At 37.9% G+C, this 17,409-nt stretch overlaps 1 protein-coding gene across 6 annotated transcripts in view; it reads right to left on the minus strand.

The window, feature by feature from the left end:
- Positions 1-17,409, minus strand: part of RYR2 (ryanodine receptor 2) — a 750,192-nt gene that overhangs the window by 175,564 nt on the left and 557,219 nt on the right. For all 6 annotated transcript variants that reach the window (XM_049868553.1, XM_049868552.1, XM_049868551.1 and 3 more), the window contains 7 exons: positions 12,491-12,660; positions 11,066-11,286; positions 8,886-8,976; positions 5,602-5,742; positions 5,070-5,233; positions 2,422-2,500; positions 338-427 (listed from right to left, as the gene is read on the minus strand). In XM_049868553.1, coding sequence (XP_049724510.1) covers positions 338-427; positions 2,422-2,500; positions 5,070-5,233; positions 5,602-5,742; positions 8,886-8,976; positions 11,066-11,286; positions 12,491-12,660 — 956 coding nt within the window. The remainder of the gene's footprint in view (positions 1-337; positions 428-2,421; positions 2,501-5,069; positions 5,234-5,601; positions 5,743-8,885; positions 8,977-11,065; positions 11,287-12,490; positions 12,661-17,409) is intronic.

Here is a 17,409-nt window from a genome sequence, read left to right on the forward strand (position 1 = left end):
AGTAAGCATACTAAAATATTACTTCAGTATCCCTCATCAGGAAGCTCTTTAGCATGATAAGACTACATTCTAAAGTTCTTAAAAATATGGGAGAGAAATAGGAATTGAAAACGAACCAAAAAATATTAAGTAGAGAAGAGAATAACAAAATACTGAGAGAAAATAGGAATGGAGAAAAAAACACAAAATATAAGAAAAAATGGAACCTTCAAATTGAAGTAAAAATAGTAAATATAAAGTAGACATTTTAGAAACAAAATATACAACAAAGAAAACATTTTTCAAAAAGAAAAACATTAAAAAACCTATATAAATTCAACAAAAACAAAACCCTCACCTTTTCAGATAATAACTTATATGGTTTCATTAATGGTTGAACCTTAGAAGAATCTGAATATACTTCTCCATAAATCCATCCATTTGCCAACTGAAAAAAAAATTTAAATCATGCGACATGTATTAATTTTACAGAGTATAGGTGTGCATATGCTTAAGTATGTTTGATAAACATAAAAATGAACCAAAACAAGGATTAAAGTTTGAATTTTATCTAGCATAAGTCAATATAAAAACTTCCAACCTAGTCAATGTTATTTTGAGCAATTGTCGGAAACAAATCTTTTAATCCAGAGATGAAAGCTCCTTATCTTCCTTAAACAGGCAGATCTGTGATATGTCAATAGGCATGTCCCTAAGAGGATATAGTGATGCAAAGCCCCTGTATTTATTCTGCCACATCTTGGGACCTTACTTTGGCAAATGTATACGAAATACTTATTTTAAATAGGAAAACTGGGGTATATGTCTTAGAAGGCCCCTGAATAACCCTACCTGTTTTGCTCATTCCTACATCCAATTATACCTCAGCATGTTTGTTCTGGGGGCAGTGTTGGGTCTTTGATAGAATGCTCGCCTTCCATGCTGGAGACCCAGGTTTGGTTCCCGGCCAATGAACTTCACGCAACCTCATGACTCTTTTGTCATTGAATGCTTGCGTATCGGGATGATACTGAACTGGTTTCAGTGGCGCTTCCAGTCTAAGGCGAGGAAGAAAGGCCCTGTGATCTACTTCCAAAAACCAGCCAGTGAAAATCCTATGGATCACAACGGTCCAATCCCCAACTGATCATGAGGATGGTTCAGGACCAGGGAGCATTTTATTCCCTTGTGCATGTGGTCGCCCTGATTTGGGACTACCCTCCAGTAAAATTCTCCTCCGTCACTACCCTTACCAGCTCAGTACTTAACACATAAAACAAATCATTAATTCTTTCTAGTTTACTGAGTAAATCAATTACTGAACAAAGAACCACATTTATCAAAACAAAAACAGGGTTTTTTAGGGGGTAAGGGCCTGGTTGGCCGGTGCAAGGACTGAGACTGAATATGAAAACTAGCCCGAGAATACTGTTTCCATATAGATATCTTTTGGGATCTTTGCTTTTGGATTTTCACTTGTTGTTGTTGTTAGGTGCGGTCGAGTCACTTCCAGACTCACAGTGACCCTATGGACAACAGAAGGAAACACTGCCTGGTCCTATACCATCCTCATGATCACTGTTATGTTTGAGTCCATTGTTGCAGCCACTGTATCCATCCATCTTGTTCAGGGCCTTCCTCTTTTTCACTGACCCTCTACTTTACCAAGCATGATGTCCTTCTCCAAGGGACCGATCCCTCCTGACAACATGTCCAAAGCATGTGAGACAAAGTCTCACCATCCTTGATTTTCATTTAACCATGCTTATTTTAGATTCTTGGAGAATCTCAACTCAATTTCTCTGACAAAACTTTTTTAATTATCCTCTCTTAAATTTAAACTAGACTCAATTCAAATATGATTCTCAAGCACGATGTTTCCTTTAGAAAATCTCATGATATGTAGGAACGATGTCAGGTGTTGCTACTGCTTTTTGAGTGGTTTTTCCTGAAAACACAAATAAAACAGGCCAACGTAATCTATTTTTAGTGAACCGTAGATCTTCTTGCTAGTAAGAAATGAAATAGAAGAGTAGAACCCTGATTATTTTAAAAAAAAGATTTTATCTAATATAAAAAGAAACCTAAAGCCAAGGTTTCCCTAAAGGCCTACGTCACCTCCTGGAGCTCCTGGTGACTGCTATATTTTACTCCCACAACCTGTATGTGTTTAGAAGCTATATTCATGATTTCATTCATAGATGTTTTGAAATATTACAATTGTGCTTTTTATGACATACTGTATTCATATGTGTATCATACTTGCGTTAATGGCGGAACTTGGTAAATATTATATTAGCAAATTGTAATTAAATGCTCTTTCCTAATGTTGGTAATGCTCTCACTCTGAAGTGGAAAATTATGACTGGCAGAAATATTTGTATGGCGACCCATCATAAACCACGACAGTACCGATTTAGGAAGCGAGACTCCAGCTTTTACCTTGTCCATTGACCATTTGTCATGGGAATGTTCGGCATATTTGTTAATGAAGTATTCCAATTTTTCAGGAATTGTAATACTGTAAGAAAAATAAAGAAAAAAAGCTTGATTTTCACAGAACTTTCAGAAAATCATCATCATCATAATTGACTCACAGCTTACAAATGTTTAGATCATATTCAATGCACGGCTGTTAAAACGGTTTTAACAAAGCATTCTTTGTCCATACTTTAGGAAAAACTTAAAAAAAGCCAAGCACATTGTGTTTTATCTGCCCATCTTACATTGATTCAAATGTTATTATGTGTTAATATCATAATAAATTGCATACATAGTATAAAGATTAATTATTAAAATATATTCCAAGATGAAGGCAAAAGATTACATACACATACACACAAAACCTAAATCAAGATACAGTTAGACTCAACAAGCTTAGAGATACATTCTTTCCCATTTTCTTTCAAGTTATTTTCCCGTTTTTACTTCTCTCTTCCACAACAAAAATGAGAAAAAAGGCTGCTGAAATTCCATGTTATATTTTTTAAATTTACTGAAAATTTTAATTAATTTCATACAACTAATGTGCTAGTGAAGCCCTGGTGGCACAGTGGTTAAGAGCTCAGACTGCTAACCAAAAAGTCTGCAGTTTGAATCCACCAGCTGCTCCTTGAAACCCTACAGGGCAGTTCTACTCTGTCTTATAGGGTCACTATGAGTTGTAATACTAATATTCATGGTGTATGTAACATTCTAAATTTTACCAATATCCACTATAGGGAAAGGTAATTAACCAACTCATGCTTTATAATTTTGATAACATTTATTCTCAACTCCTTTCATGTTTAAACATGTAATTCCTTGACCAAGTCTGATGGTAAATGCAAGACTTGGGAATATCAAATATATCTATGAATGGAAAGAAGAAATATCTATGTATCTAGATAGAAAGGTTGATAGCTAAATACTTCTGTTTCTATTCATGGATATATTTACAGTTTCACTGTACATACATACATTTCCATTCATTAATGAATACAACTTATTAAAGCAATTAACCTTGAGAAAAGGATTCTAAACCAAACAAATATTGTTTTTCTCCCCCCAGCAAAGACATCAATCAATAATTGAACTAAATGGCATACACATACTTTAGAAGCAAATACATTAGAATCATAAAGATGTAGAAATTATTGCATACCAGTATGTAAACGTACATCCATTGAGAAGCCCCACAAGTGGCAAGTCTAGGTAAGTTAATATACATGCCCAACACTTATTTGCTGGATTTAAATAATAACACCCAATCCGTGACATCATTCTGATGTTTTTCACAATCCTGGGTTATGTTATATATTAGCAAACCACAAACTTACCCATGTAGGAGTGTGGATATGTGATATTTAGGTTTACTTACTTTGGAAGAGATACAAAGGATCACATAAACCAAATACGGGGCCAGAGGGGAGGGGAGGGTCTTTCTCACAGGACTGTCATCAAACACCAAACAAGCACATTTAAGGCATTATCAAACTAATGGCATACTACTCAGGTTGAAATTTGGATCTGGTTATGGAAGCTAAACAAGCTGGGGGTCACCCAGAAGCCTCAAAGTTGAACGGCAAAGCACATTCAGATGCCGTGGATAGTAACTACCAAGTGACTGCCTTGCTAACACTGATCTTGCTGAGTCACCATGAAATCAGTTAGATAATGTGGCATGAAGAGGCAGCTTTCCTTGCAAATGGGAAACCATGGTCCTACTTGAAGACAATTATAAAACAAAACAAAACAAAAAATGCTGAGACTTCAAACGCCTGAAGTACCCAAACAGCCCATTGGTAGAACAATTTATACAATTAAACACATGTGAAAAGTCTCATAATGTTAAATAACGTTGTTTTATCTTTGGTTGGTGGTGTAGTGGTGCTACGGCTGCTAACCAAGAGGTCCACAGTTGGAATCTGCCAGGCTCTCCTTGGGAACTATGGAGACAGTTCTACTCTGTCCTGTAGGGTGGCTGTGGGTCAGAATCAACCCGACAGCAGTGGGTTTGGCTTGGTTTTTCGTTTATTTTTGGTTAAGGTTGTCAAACTGCATTCTAACTGCATGTTAAATTTCCCACAAATATTCTCATCTGATATTCCTTTCAAATCCTCGCTGTGCTTTGTGATGCGAACCTCGGCTGCTAAATCCTAGGCCTATGCTGAGATGCAGTGATGAGTGAAGTGACTCCCTGCAGCTTATATAAACAGCTGTGCAGTGCATGCTGGGATCATCCTGGGTAAAAGATGCTACAGAGGTTGGTTGTAATTATTAGTAAATATTTAGGGCAAATTTTCAACTAAAAATATAACTCGTAAGAGTTTCTTGCTTCTCAGGATTACCAATACATGTAAGTGGTGTTACATGCCGAGAATCCTGATTAGGTTAGGAATACTCTAGAAGGTACAATCGTATCTGTTTCTGATATAAGTAAAATCGTTACTATTACTACGATCATTTTATAAATTAAAGGGACTCCTATTAAAAGGATACCAATTCAAAGGGGGCACGGATTAGAGAGAGTTCACTTTAGTACCTTATTCAATTTCTGACTTCACACATCATTTACAATAAAAATCTGCTGCAATAGAAAGAGTCCGTACTTTGAGGTATCAACAGGTTGTGGGTTAAAGTTCCCTTCAGAATCCACTGATGACTGTTTTTCCATCATACTGACATAATTTGACTCCATGTAGTCTGGAGGCAAAGCTCCCGCAACTGCACTCAGGCAAGGCAGAGCCAGTTTGAAAAGCTCTTGTTCATATTTCTGGGAAGAAGTAGAGACCGAAAAAATAAATAAATAAATAAAATACTGTTTAGCAAGAGTTGTCAACGTGGGCACTATGGCTGGTTCAATGCTGCAGGAGAAAATCTAAATTCGCCTGGGTTAACTTAATTCACGGACAGATCCTTTTTTCTAGCAAATGAAACATAAAGCCTGAAATGGTAATTATGAAAAAGCCAATTTAAACTGCATTCTCAACATTTGTTATATGGTTGGCAAAAGACAAACAATAAAGTTATGTAAGTTTTAATTCGTAGAGATATTATTCCTCTAGGATAACTATCTTGTCAAGAACCTATGGCTTTTTATGATTTTATCGGTACAAATAGGTCCATAAAATATCAAATTACCTTTTGAGACAGGGCATCAAAAATGCCCCAGAACAGTTTTCTTGATAAGTGAAGTTCTTCTTCTGACGCGGCACCAAAGTTTCCCCACCCTCCTGGCAGGCAGTAATATTTCCAGCATCTTTCATAATGATTTGTCAGCAGCTACATGAGAAAGCAATTATAAAAGCAATGAGCTATAGATACCACCACTTGTCTGTCTGGTTGTCATGCTGTGGTGGCTTGCGTGTTGCTGTGATACTGGAAGCTATGACAACGGTACTTCAAATACCAGTGGGGTCACCCATGGTGCACAGGTTTCGGCAGAGCTTCCAGACTAAGACAAACTAGGAAGAAGGACCTGGCCATCTACTTCTAAAAATAAAATTGGCTAGTGACAACCTTATCAATAACATAGAGGGTGGGCAAAAAAAGAGGAAGACCCTCAGTGAGACGGATTGACACAGTGGCTGCAACAATGAGCTCAAACATAGCAACGATTGTTGAGGGTGGCACAGGACTGGGCAGTATTTTGTTCTGTTGTATATAGGGTCACTATTTTTTTATGAGTTAGAACTGACTCAGTGCCCCCTAACGACAACAATATAGGCACTTTCTAATTTTTTTTTATTTTCTTCCATATGGTATTCTAATGCCATGTAATAAGGTCAACATAAATGAAACTTCTCACTTACATATGAATTGCTTTGGAAGAATTCCAATTATTACCTTGTATACTGTCTCTTTAAAATTAAATTCTGAAAACAATATGAACATCAAATGACCAAATTTATAAATAACTGTATCTTAAAAAGTATTCTTCATGAGGTGGTTTGGTTATTTCTACATCTTCGAATTTGACTTTTAAGTTACTACCATTCACTCATGATTTTTCTTTGAATTTTTAATTTAATTTAGTTTTTCTTAATTAAAATTTTTGTTTGACTAAAAACAAAATATATATATATATATATATATAAACCAAACCCCCTGCTGTCGAGTTGATCCTGACTCATAGCGACCCCATAGGACAGAATAGAACTGCCCCATAGGATTTCCAAGACTGTAAATCTTCATGGAAGCAGACTGCCACATCTTTTTCCCATGTGGCTGATGAGTTCAAACCACCATCCTTTTGGTTAACCACTGAGTGCTATAACCACTGCATCACCAGGGCTTTTATGTATATATGAAACAAAACATTTGCCCTTTCAATGTTTTTTACATGTACAATTCGGTGACATTGGTTATAGTCATCATATTGTATAACCATCACTACTATCTGTTTCCAAACTATTTTACTACAATTAACAGAAACTCAGTGACCCCTAAGCAAAGATTCTCCCTATTTCCCTTCCTGCACACCTGATAACCATTAATAAGCTTTGGTCTCTATATACTTGCATATTCTACATATTTCATATTAAGTGTGATCAAACAATATTTGTCCTTTCATGAATGACTTAGTTCACTCATCATCATGTTTTCAAGTTTCATGTATGTTGTGGTGTGTACTAAAATCAAGACTTTATTCTCTTTATGGCTGTATAATATTCCATTGTATAGATATGCCACATTTTGTTTATCCAGTCTTCTGTTGATGGGCATTTAGATTGTTTCTACCTTTTGACTATTGTGAACAGTGATGAGATGAACATTGGTGTACATACTCATGATTTTATGAATCGCTAGAATCATAAAATGATGGGATTGATATCTAGGTAGCCCAGAGGGCTCATCAAGTGCAAACAGCTAAACATCTGTAGGGTACAGCACCCAAAATGTACATTCTAAGAGAAATATATATCTGTGAATATTTTTGGTCACTTTCTGCCTATCCTTAACCGTCACACTTTAGATTTGCCTGGAAACTTGCTTTTCAAAATCTAAATTTTCAAAACTGCTATACTTAGATCATTCCTTTAACTACGTTTCTGTGGTGGTTCTTGGTACCTCGCTGCAGTGTCTAGGTTGCTCCTCACGTTTTCACCTATGTATATTTTCTGTTCAGGACTAAACTGGAAGGTCAAGGATAAGGAGAGAATCTTTCAATTATCTGGTAGCTCTTTTGCTCATTTATTATAAAGTTATACACTAGCAAATAGTCACAACTATTTACCAAATTAATAAATTGATCTTTATGAATCAAGTACAACATTTTTGGAATCTCTTAATAAGGATTACTGTTATTAGGGATAAAATCTCTTACTGTTGAAATATTTCTTCTAGTTTGGTCTCCAGCTCAGTTATAAGGCACTCACACACCCCCCCAACACACACATCCACTGTTCCTCCACCCCCTCCCACACACACAGTTTAGGTATCTCAAATGCTGAAATATTGAGATTTAATTTGCTTGGATTAACCTGAAAACATCTATAATGTAAAAGAGTTTTGTTGCATAAAGATAAGAAAATGATACTGTATCATTTTCCGGTATCTTCCAATTAATTTGTATAAAGACAATTTTGCATGACAAGAGCTATCCTGGATGGTGCAAACTATAAAAATGGGATTTTTAGGAAGGATATTATTTAGTTTACAGAATTTATTCCTTTCTCTTGAAGGCTATTTCTGCTAAATATCTAAGGATGCTGAGTTTAACAGGCCTCAGACACTAGACTCATTTATATCTCAACCGTTTTCTACAGTGCTGTTACTGGGTGGCCACAGGGGAAAAAATGACGCCTACTAGATGGCCTGCAGAGTGGTCATTTAAAAAGTGTATCACTTTATCACACAGCCTTGATGCACAGAGCATGCTATTCTAGTCTGGATTAGGGTATGAGATGAAAGGAAAATATTCCCAAGTCAGTAAAACAGCATAAGGTTTGATCTTTTATGGTCAGACTAGAAAAACAGGGCAGAGAATATGTCAGGGACTTTTCTAAATACTCTGTGACAAACTGTAACTACATACGCAGAAAGTATTCTTATCTCTGACCCGTGTAAGATGGAATTCGGAAGCTGTCCTTGATTACCAACATAGCTCTTAAAGCCTTCACTTTATCCCTTGAAGTGGTTACAGTATTTTACTTTTCCAGCCTAAGAACGTCTTGGCTCATCTTTCTCTTGTGATCCACTTGGAAATCAATCCTAGGATTTCTGTGCTCTTTTTTCTGTGTGTTTATTTTAGGCAAATCTGCACATTTTTATAACTATCTATTTAATAACTGGAAGAGAATTTCCAGTATCAATGATTAAACATGACGTATCTAAGAGATCCACATGTTGTAGCAGGGAACAAGGCTAGGGTGACCGCTGATGGTGACCGGTGATCACATACAAGGAGCATCTCCTGCACTTACCTTAAGAGGCATCTTTGCATGTTCATTTAATAATGGGACATCAAATACTAATCTTCTCAGTAAGTGCTGCATCATAGAAGGTCTCAGTTGGCTGTTGGAACAAAGTCACTTTTAATAATGAAGGGATACATGTCTAAGCTACGTAGATAATTCATTAGACTAAATTATACCCACCAAGAACCTGTACTGACACCTTTCTTCAGATGGTACTAAGTGTTACTGGTACCAAGATGAACTAGTGATATAATTTTACAAAAGGCTACATTGCCCAGCTCATCTCTATCTCCCAGAGCTGAAGACCACCCCTTATCTTCTCTAAGAGCTCTCTTCTGCTTCTTTCCTTCCTAACCACTCACAGCTGCACACTGCAATGTTTGCTGAGACCCTCCTTCATTAATTCTTAGAAATGCTTCTGTCCTCACTCCAATGACTAAGCAGGGGTCTTGGGGTCTTCAGTGACTAGATCAGAAGCAGAAAGAAGAGGGCATATAGGAGCAGTGAGGAGGGAAAATAACTAAATAACTACATAAAGGCTGAGACAGCAATTTTGCCAGAGAAGGAAGGAAAAGAAAGCTGACACACAGTGAACAGCTACTTACTATGTCAGGAACTGCTAAGCACTTTATCTCATTTACTATTTACAAAAACCCTGTGAGTTAGGCATTATCGCTTCCATTTTTACAGACCCTTGGGGTCAGGAAAGTTATATTACTCATTGAAGGACACATAAGTAGTAAGAAGCTCAAACACAATCTGTTTAACTCAAGAATCCATGATACTCTTCTCTCCTCCCCACTTGGGCTTTGTATTCTCCCTTCTCTGCCTAATTACTTCTTTGGAAAATGAGATTCAAAGTTTAGAACCGCAACTTGTTGGACAATATTTATTCTAAAACATATAACCTGTTGTATGAAGTTAAGACTTACTATTGATAAATCTTCTTTACTAAAATAATTAAATAAACATTTCTTTTGACCAAAGAATAAAACAAAGATAAAGAAGCCAAACACTAAATTCTGAATAGCTATAAGCAATTATTAAATATATTTGAAGCCAGTTTTTAATTATTCATGAAGTAAGATAGAATGTATTGGCTATGGAGGGGTCTTTTGGGTGTCTGCTTATATCAAACACAGAGCCATTATATGTTCAAAGAGTCTGTCCTTTTCTATGGGCCTCCTCATCCCCTTCCCCCAAATGCACATATACACTTATACACACAAACAGAGTCACACACACTCACCACATTTGTTCTTTTAACCCCTCTCTAGCTTGGGAGATTCTCCATATCTAGGAAAACCAATAAATGTGTGCACTGATACAGACCTAAAACAGAATGAGTCCAGCTCCCTAGACTGGAAGATGGGATTTGGTACCTCATTTGGGTTGGCTTGACTTGTAGCCTGCTTTCAGCAATTCCTAATATCACTTCTCCAAGCCTGTTACCACTTCTGCTCATTCGAGAGGCACTGTTATCCCTAGCACTCTCTAAAGTACTGGACCATATTCTACTTGATTAACCAAGATCCCAAACAAACTTTAGTTGAACCAAGCTCCCAAAAGAGGAAGCCGGTAACCAGGGAGATGGAGTTAAAATAGTCAACTTTTCATTTCTTTCAAAACAATGATGCTTTAATAGGAGGGTAATGAGGTGCTGGTTTGCCCGACTAGAGGACTCACTCAGCCTTAATCACTGCCACACATTAAGTAATACAATAATGTTAATATTAATGATAAAATGATATCTTTTTCTTTTTTTTTTTAATTTAATAGCTCCCTTTTTTCCTTCCTTTTCGGGAAGAGGAATTAAACATCATCACACACAGTCCAAAGGAGAGAATATATTAATCATACACTAACACGGCCAGGGATCCCTTCGCACAATCACTCCCACCAGCAACATCCAGAATAGTATACTGTACTCAGGCAAACACTGTATCCAAGCATTATATACTCTACAGGGGCCTGAAGGACTACTCCTTAACGTGACCAGGATCAAGGGGGCTCTAACAAGACTCAGACCTCAGTACATGTGACTACCTAAAAGAAAAGAAACCTGGTGGATTCATTTTCGGTACAGAAACTGTCTCTAAAATTAATAATAACCTATCAAAGACTGCAGAGTAATTCCTCTTTCTTAAAGAAGAAGAAATTTGGCATAGAGTGAGATGCCCACTTACCCACAAATGGAGAGTAAACACACTTCTATGGAATCCCGTTGAGCTTTGGTAAGTGAGCAGCCCTTAGAGAGTCTGTACACAGTGTGAAGTAATGAGTCAATGAGGGAAGCGTGGTGTTCTGTGCCAGCAAAAAGGGGAGCACATCTCGTTAACAAGGGCAAGACGGCTGTGCACAAGTACCGATTGAGGGCCAAGGCCATGTCTGTAGCACTCAAAGCAGCCTACCAACGGAAGGAGGAGCAGAAAGTCATTGTGTTTGGCAGCAAACAGCTTTCAAAGAGATCAACAGATTGACATGTAATTTCACTATCTATGCAGAAAATGGCAAAAATATGAAAAATAGAAATGCATTACTCAGCCAAGTCTTTAAATGTGGTTCCTGTGATCTTTTACTCCTAAATACAGTCGGCTTTCAATTTTTCATATATAAATAAAAATGAACGAAACGATACCTATCTGTTCAAAAGCATATGAGGCTCAGGTTCTATAATAAATCAATGGTAGGATCAAAAAAAGATGATGATACTAGTGATACTAAATAACGTGAGCACTTTGGTAGAGGAGGAAGAAGAAAAAAACTTACCTGTTATAATAAATTTCCCTTTCTGAATTCTGTTTACTAATATTATTTATATGCGTGCTTATGTCCATCAGAATCAATATTCAAAGGTTGACTGTATTACTATATTATCACACATGCTAATTTAGGTTAAGAACTTAATTTGAACATACCCAACCAAGAAAAAAGAAATTTCAACTTCATTTTTATAATTTTTCTCTCATTTACTTCATGAAAGGGGTACTGTCAACTCAAGATCTGATTTCCCCAACATCAAAGGACCCATTTAATTGAAAAGAAAATGATATATTTTGATAACTACTAGAATAACATTTAGAACTTTAGCTCATTCTACAGTACTTCAGAAAGCTGGATATTTACACTGATAATAGCAGATCCTCCATGTAAGTCATTCAATGTAGAGGACAGACTTTAAACTATCTGTCCCTTAACAAATAAAGGCACCAGGATAACGTAATTAGCATGACGCAACAACATTCATCCAAACTTCTTAATAATTTAACTGCTTTCATTGAGAAGTGTAATTGTTAGGACCAAAGTGGAGGTTTACATTAAACAGAGGTTAATGGGAGCCACTGCAACCTCCCAAATTAAGGTTACATGAACCTCTCATTGTATCACATTATCATAATTCTTGTCATACTCTTGAAGCCATCGATTTCCTCCACTAGTCAGTGAATTTGTGAGGACTTCGTTTTCTTTTCTCTCTGTTTCCCAATACTTGTCTGAAAATATAGTAGGCACTCAATATATGATTTTGATAAGTCAATGAATGAATGAGTGCATTTACGAAGCCATGGACAAAAGAGTCAAAAATTAAGGAAGTCAGTTGTTCAAATCGTTACCGTATCTAAAGAGGCAGCAGCCCGGAGATCTGGCAGAAAGCCAACCTCAAGAAGATGGAGAAGGAAATCTTGATCCTCAATCCCATAGACCCTGTCAAGGAACAAAACCATGGCTGCCTTGTGATCTGGGCAAAACCCCGCAGACATGTCAGGCTCCACCACATTCCCATCTAAAAGAGAGAAGGTAACATTTTGTTGTTAAACGTCATGCCATCAGTGAGCTGAGATTACAAAATGGCTTTTTTTCCATTCTTTTGATATTTTAAATAGTTATCAATGGAATTATATTCTGTTCTTACTACCCACAAATAAGCACTGAGAGTTGGCTGAGGAAATACAGCAGTGCAATCTAAACCCAAGGTCACTGAAAATGCTATTTGATCATCCATTTGTTACCTGAGTATAAGCTAAAGACACAATAGTTTACTAGATGCTGAGATGGAAACAAAAAGACATCCAAAATCCATACTGTAAAACCAGAGGTAAGCACATAAAAAGTTAAAATGTGAAGGAGGGATTTTTAATCTTTTCAATCTTCTAAACATCAGTAAATCTTAGGTACCCTCATATGACAATCATGATGCATTTAGATACTCATGACTTAAAAAAATATAAAATGATAAAACTATGAAACCAGTATGGCTGTGATGGTTAATGGTATGTGACAACTTGGCTAGGCTGTGGTGTCCAGTTGTTGGCTCACTCTTTAGTCTAGATGCTTTAGATAAAGTAGGTACATGTGATGAAATAAATCAATTGGTCTTAACTAAAGCAAATTACCCTCCATACATAAGCAGGTCTCATCTAAACAATTAAGGGCCTCAAGGACAAAAAAGGAGCTTTTCATAGGGTGTATTCTGCCTATCCCCCATGTGTCTGCCAGTTTGTCGTACCGTGGGGGCTTGTGTGTTGCTGTGATGCTGGAAGCTATGCCACCAGTATTCAGATACCAACAGGGTCACCCACAGAGGACAGGTTTCAGATGAGCTTCCAGACTAAGACAGGCTAGGAAGAAGGACCCGGCAGTCTACTTCTGAAAAGCATTAGCCAGTGAAAACCTTATGAATAGCAGCGGAACATTGTCTGATATAGCGCTGGAAGATGAGCCCCCCAGGTTGGAAGGCACTCAAAAGATGACTTGGGAAGAGCTGCCTCCTCAAAGTAGAGTTGACCTTAATGACATGGACGGAGTAAAGCTTTCGCGACCTTCATTTGCTGATGTGGCACGACTCAAAATGAGAAGAAGCAGCTGCAAATCTCCATTAATAATTGCAACCTGGGATGTACGAAGTGTGAATCTAGGAAAATTGGAAATTGTCAAAAATGAAATGGAGCGCATAAACATCAATATCCTATGCATTAATGGACTGGTATTGGCCATTTTGAATCAGACAATCATATAGTCTACTATGCTGGGAATGACAACTTGAAGAGGAATGGTGTTGCATTCATCGTCAAAAAAAAGTTTCAAGATCTATCCTGAAGTACGACGCTGTCAGTGATAAGATAATATCCATATGCCTACAAGGAAGACCAGTTAATACAACTACTATTCAAATTTAGGCACCAACCACTAGGTCCAAAGATGAAGAAATAGAAGATTTTTATCAGCTGCTGCAGTCTGAAATTGATCAAACATGCAATCAAGATGCATTGATAATTACTGGTGATTGGAAGGAGAAAGTTGGAAACAAAGAAGAAGGACCAGTAGTTGGAAAATATGGCCTTGGTGATAGAAACAATGCTGGAGAACAAATGATAAAATTTTGCAAGACCAATGACTTCTTCATTGCAAATACCTTCTTTCACCGACATAAACGGCGACTATACACATGGACCTCGCCAGATGGAACACAAAGAAATCAAATTGACTACATCTGTGGAAAGAGATGATGGAAAAGCTCAATATCATCAGTCAGAACAAGGCCAGGGGCCGACTGTGGAACAGATCATCAATTGCTCAATACAAGTTCAAGCTGAAACTGAAGAAAATCAGATCAAGTCCACGAGAGCCAAAATAATGACCTTGAGTATATCCCACCTGAATTTAGAGACCATCTGAAGAACAGATTTGACGCATTGAACACTAGTGACCGAAGACCAGACAAGCTGTGGAATGACATCAAGGATATCATCTATGAAGAAAGCAAGAGGTCACTGAAAAGACGGGAAAGAAAGAAAAGACCAAGATGGATGTCAGAGGAGACTCTGAAACTTGCTCTTGAGTGTCGAGCAGCTAAAGCAAAAGGAAGAATTTATGAAGTAAAAGAACTGAACCCAAGATTTCAAAGGGCCTCTCGAGAAGACGAAGTAAAGTATTATAATGACATGTGCAAAGAGCTGGAGGTGGAAAACCAAAAGGGAAGAACACGCTCGGTGTTTCTCAAGCTGAAAGAACTGAAGAAAAAATTCAAGCCTCGAGTTACAATAGAGAAGGATTCCACAGGGAAAATATTAAACAACACAGGAAGCGTCAAAAGAAGATGGAAGGAATACACAGAGTCATTATACCAAAAAGAATTAGTCGATATTCAACCATTTCAAGAGGTGGCATATAATCAGGAACCGATGGTAATGAAGGAAGAAGTCCAAGCTGCTCTGAATGCATTGGCAAAAAACAAGGCTCCAGAAATTGATGGAATATCAATTGAGATGTTTCAACAAACAGATGCAGCACTGGAGGTGCTCACTCATCTATGCCAAGAAATATGGAAGACAGCTTCCTGGCCAACTGACTGGAAGAGATCAATATTTATGCCTATTCCCAAGAAAGGTGATCCAACTGAATGTGGAACTTACAGAACAATATCATTAATATCACACGTGAGCAAAATTTTGCTGAAGATCACTCAAAAATGGCTACAGCAGTATATCGACAGAGAACTGCTAGAAATTCAGGCCGGTTTCAGAAGAGGACTTCGAACCAGGGATATCATTGCTGATGTCAGATGGATCCTGGCTGAAAGCAGAGAATACCAGAAGAATGTTTACCTGTGTTTTATTGACTATGCAAAGGCATTTGACTGTGTGGATCATAACAAACTATGGATAACACTGCAAAGAATAGGAATTCCAGAACACTTAATTGTGCTCATGAGGAACCTGTACATAGATCAAGAGGCAGTTGTTCGGACAGAACAAGGGGATACTGATTGGTTTAAAGTCAGGAAAGGTGTGTGTCAGGGTTGTATTCTTTCACCATACCTATTTAATCTGTACGCTGAGCAAATAACATGAGAACCTGGACCATATGAAGAAGAACAGGGAATCAGGATTGGAGGAAGACTCATTAGCAACCTGCGTTATGCAGATGACACAACCTTGCTTGCTGAAAGTGAAGAGGACTTGAAGCACTTACAAATGAAGATCAAAGACCACAGCCTTCAGTATGGATTACACCTCAACATAAAGAAAACAAAAATCTTCACAACTGGACCAATGAGCAACATCATGATAAACAGAGAAAAGATTGAAGTTGTCAAGGATTTCATTTTACTTGGATCCACAATCAACAGCCATGGAAGCAGCAGTCAAGAAATCAAAAGACGCATTGCATTTGACAAATCTGCTGCAAAGGACTTCTTCAAAGTGTTGAAGAGCAAAGATGTCACCCTGAAGACTAAGGTGCACCTGACCCAAGCCATGGTATTTTCAGTCACATCATATGCATGTGAAAACTGGACAATGAATAAGGAAGACCGAAGAAGAGGTGACGCCTTTGAATTGTTGTGTTGGTGGAGAATACTGAATATACCATGGACTGCCAAAAGAAAGAACAAATCTGTCTTAGAGGAAGTACAGCCAGAATGTTCCTTAGAGGCAAGGATGGCGAGACTGCATCTTACATACTTTGGACATGTTGTCAGGAAGGATCAGTTGCTGGAGAAGGACATCATGCTTGGCAGACTACAGGGTCAGCGGAAAAGAGGAAGACCCTCAATGAGGTGGACTGACACAGTGGCTGCAACAATGAGCTCAAGCATAACAACGATTGTAAGGATGGTGCACGACCGGGCAGTGTTTCGTTCTGTTGTGCACAGGGTCGCTATGAATCGGAACCAACTCGACGGCACCTAACAACAACAACAACATTCTGCCTATAGAGTACAAATAGACATCTTGCCAGAATTCCCCCACTCTCCACTCCTCCTGACACGAGACTGCAGGAATCTCCAGCCTGTTGCCTGACAAACAGAGTTTGGACTTGCCAGCCTCCCACAATTTCTTAAAATCAATCTCTGTTTATATATATCTTACTGCTGCTGTTTCACTAGAGAACCAAATGCAGTGATTTTAAATAAAATATGTTCAATTAGTTACCACAGCATTTAACAACATATAAGATATATTTGAGTCATATTTTCTCTAACAACAATCAACACTTGATACTCATAAAGGTTAGGGAACACCTTAGAATAAAACTATTGGTTCACAGGTTGGGGACCACTGATACAAGAAGTTACGGGATCAAGGTCTCGGGGAACATCTAGCTCAATTGGCATAACACAGTTTATAAAGAAAATGTTCTCCATTCTACTTCGGTGAGTAGTGTCTGGGGTCTTAAAGCTTATGAGAGGCCATCTAAGATACTCCACTGGTCTCACCCCATCAGGTGCAAGGAAGAACGAAGAAAACTGAAGACACAGGGGAAGGACTGGTCCTAGGGACTGGTGGACCACAACTACTACAGCCTCTACCAAACTGAGTCCAGCACAAGTAGATGGCGCCCAGCTACAACTGTATCTGCCTAGAGCTCACAACTCAACAATTTGCTACAGTGACTTTTATTTTCACCATCTCCTCAAATACACTGGAGACAATAAAGGTGACAAAGTGCCTCCTCGCAGACTCCTGGCTTTTGAACTGGAATGAAGGTGACCTGGTGCACTGGCTTTAGCCTGAGATTCCTTCAGCGTTCA

Source organism: Elephas maximus, chromosome 24 (genome assembly GCF_024166365.1).
Source record: "Elephas maximus indicus isolate mEleMax1 chromosome 24, mEleMax1 primary haplotype, whole genome shotgun sequence".
Taxonomy (NCBI): Eukaryota; Metazoa; Chordata; class Mammalia; order Proboscidea; family Elephantidae; genus Elephas; species Elephas maximus.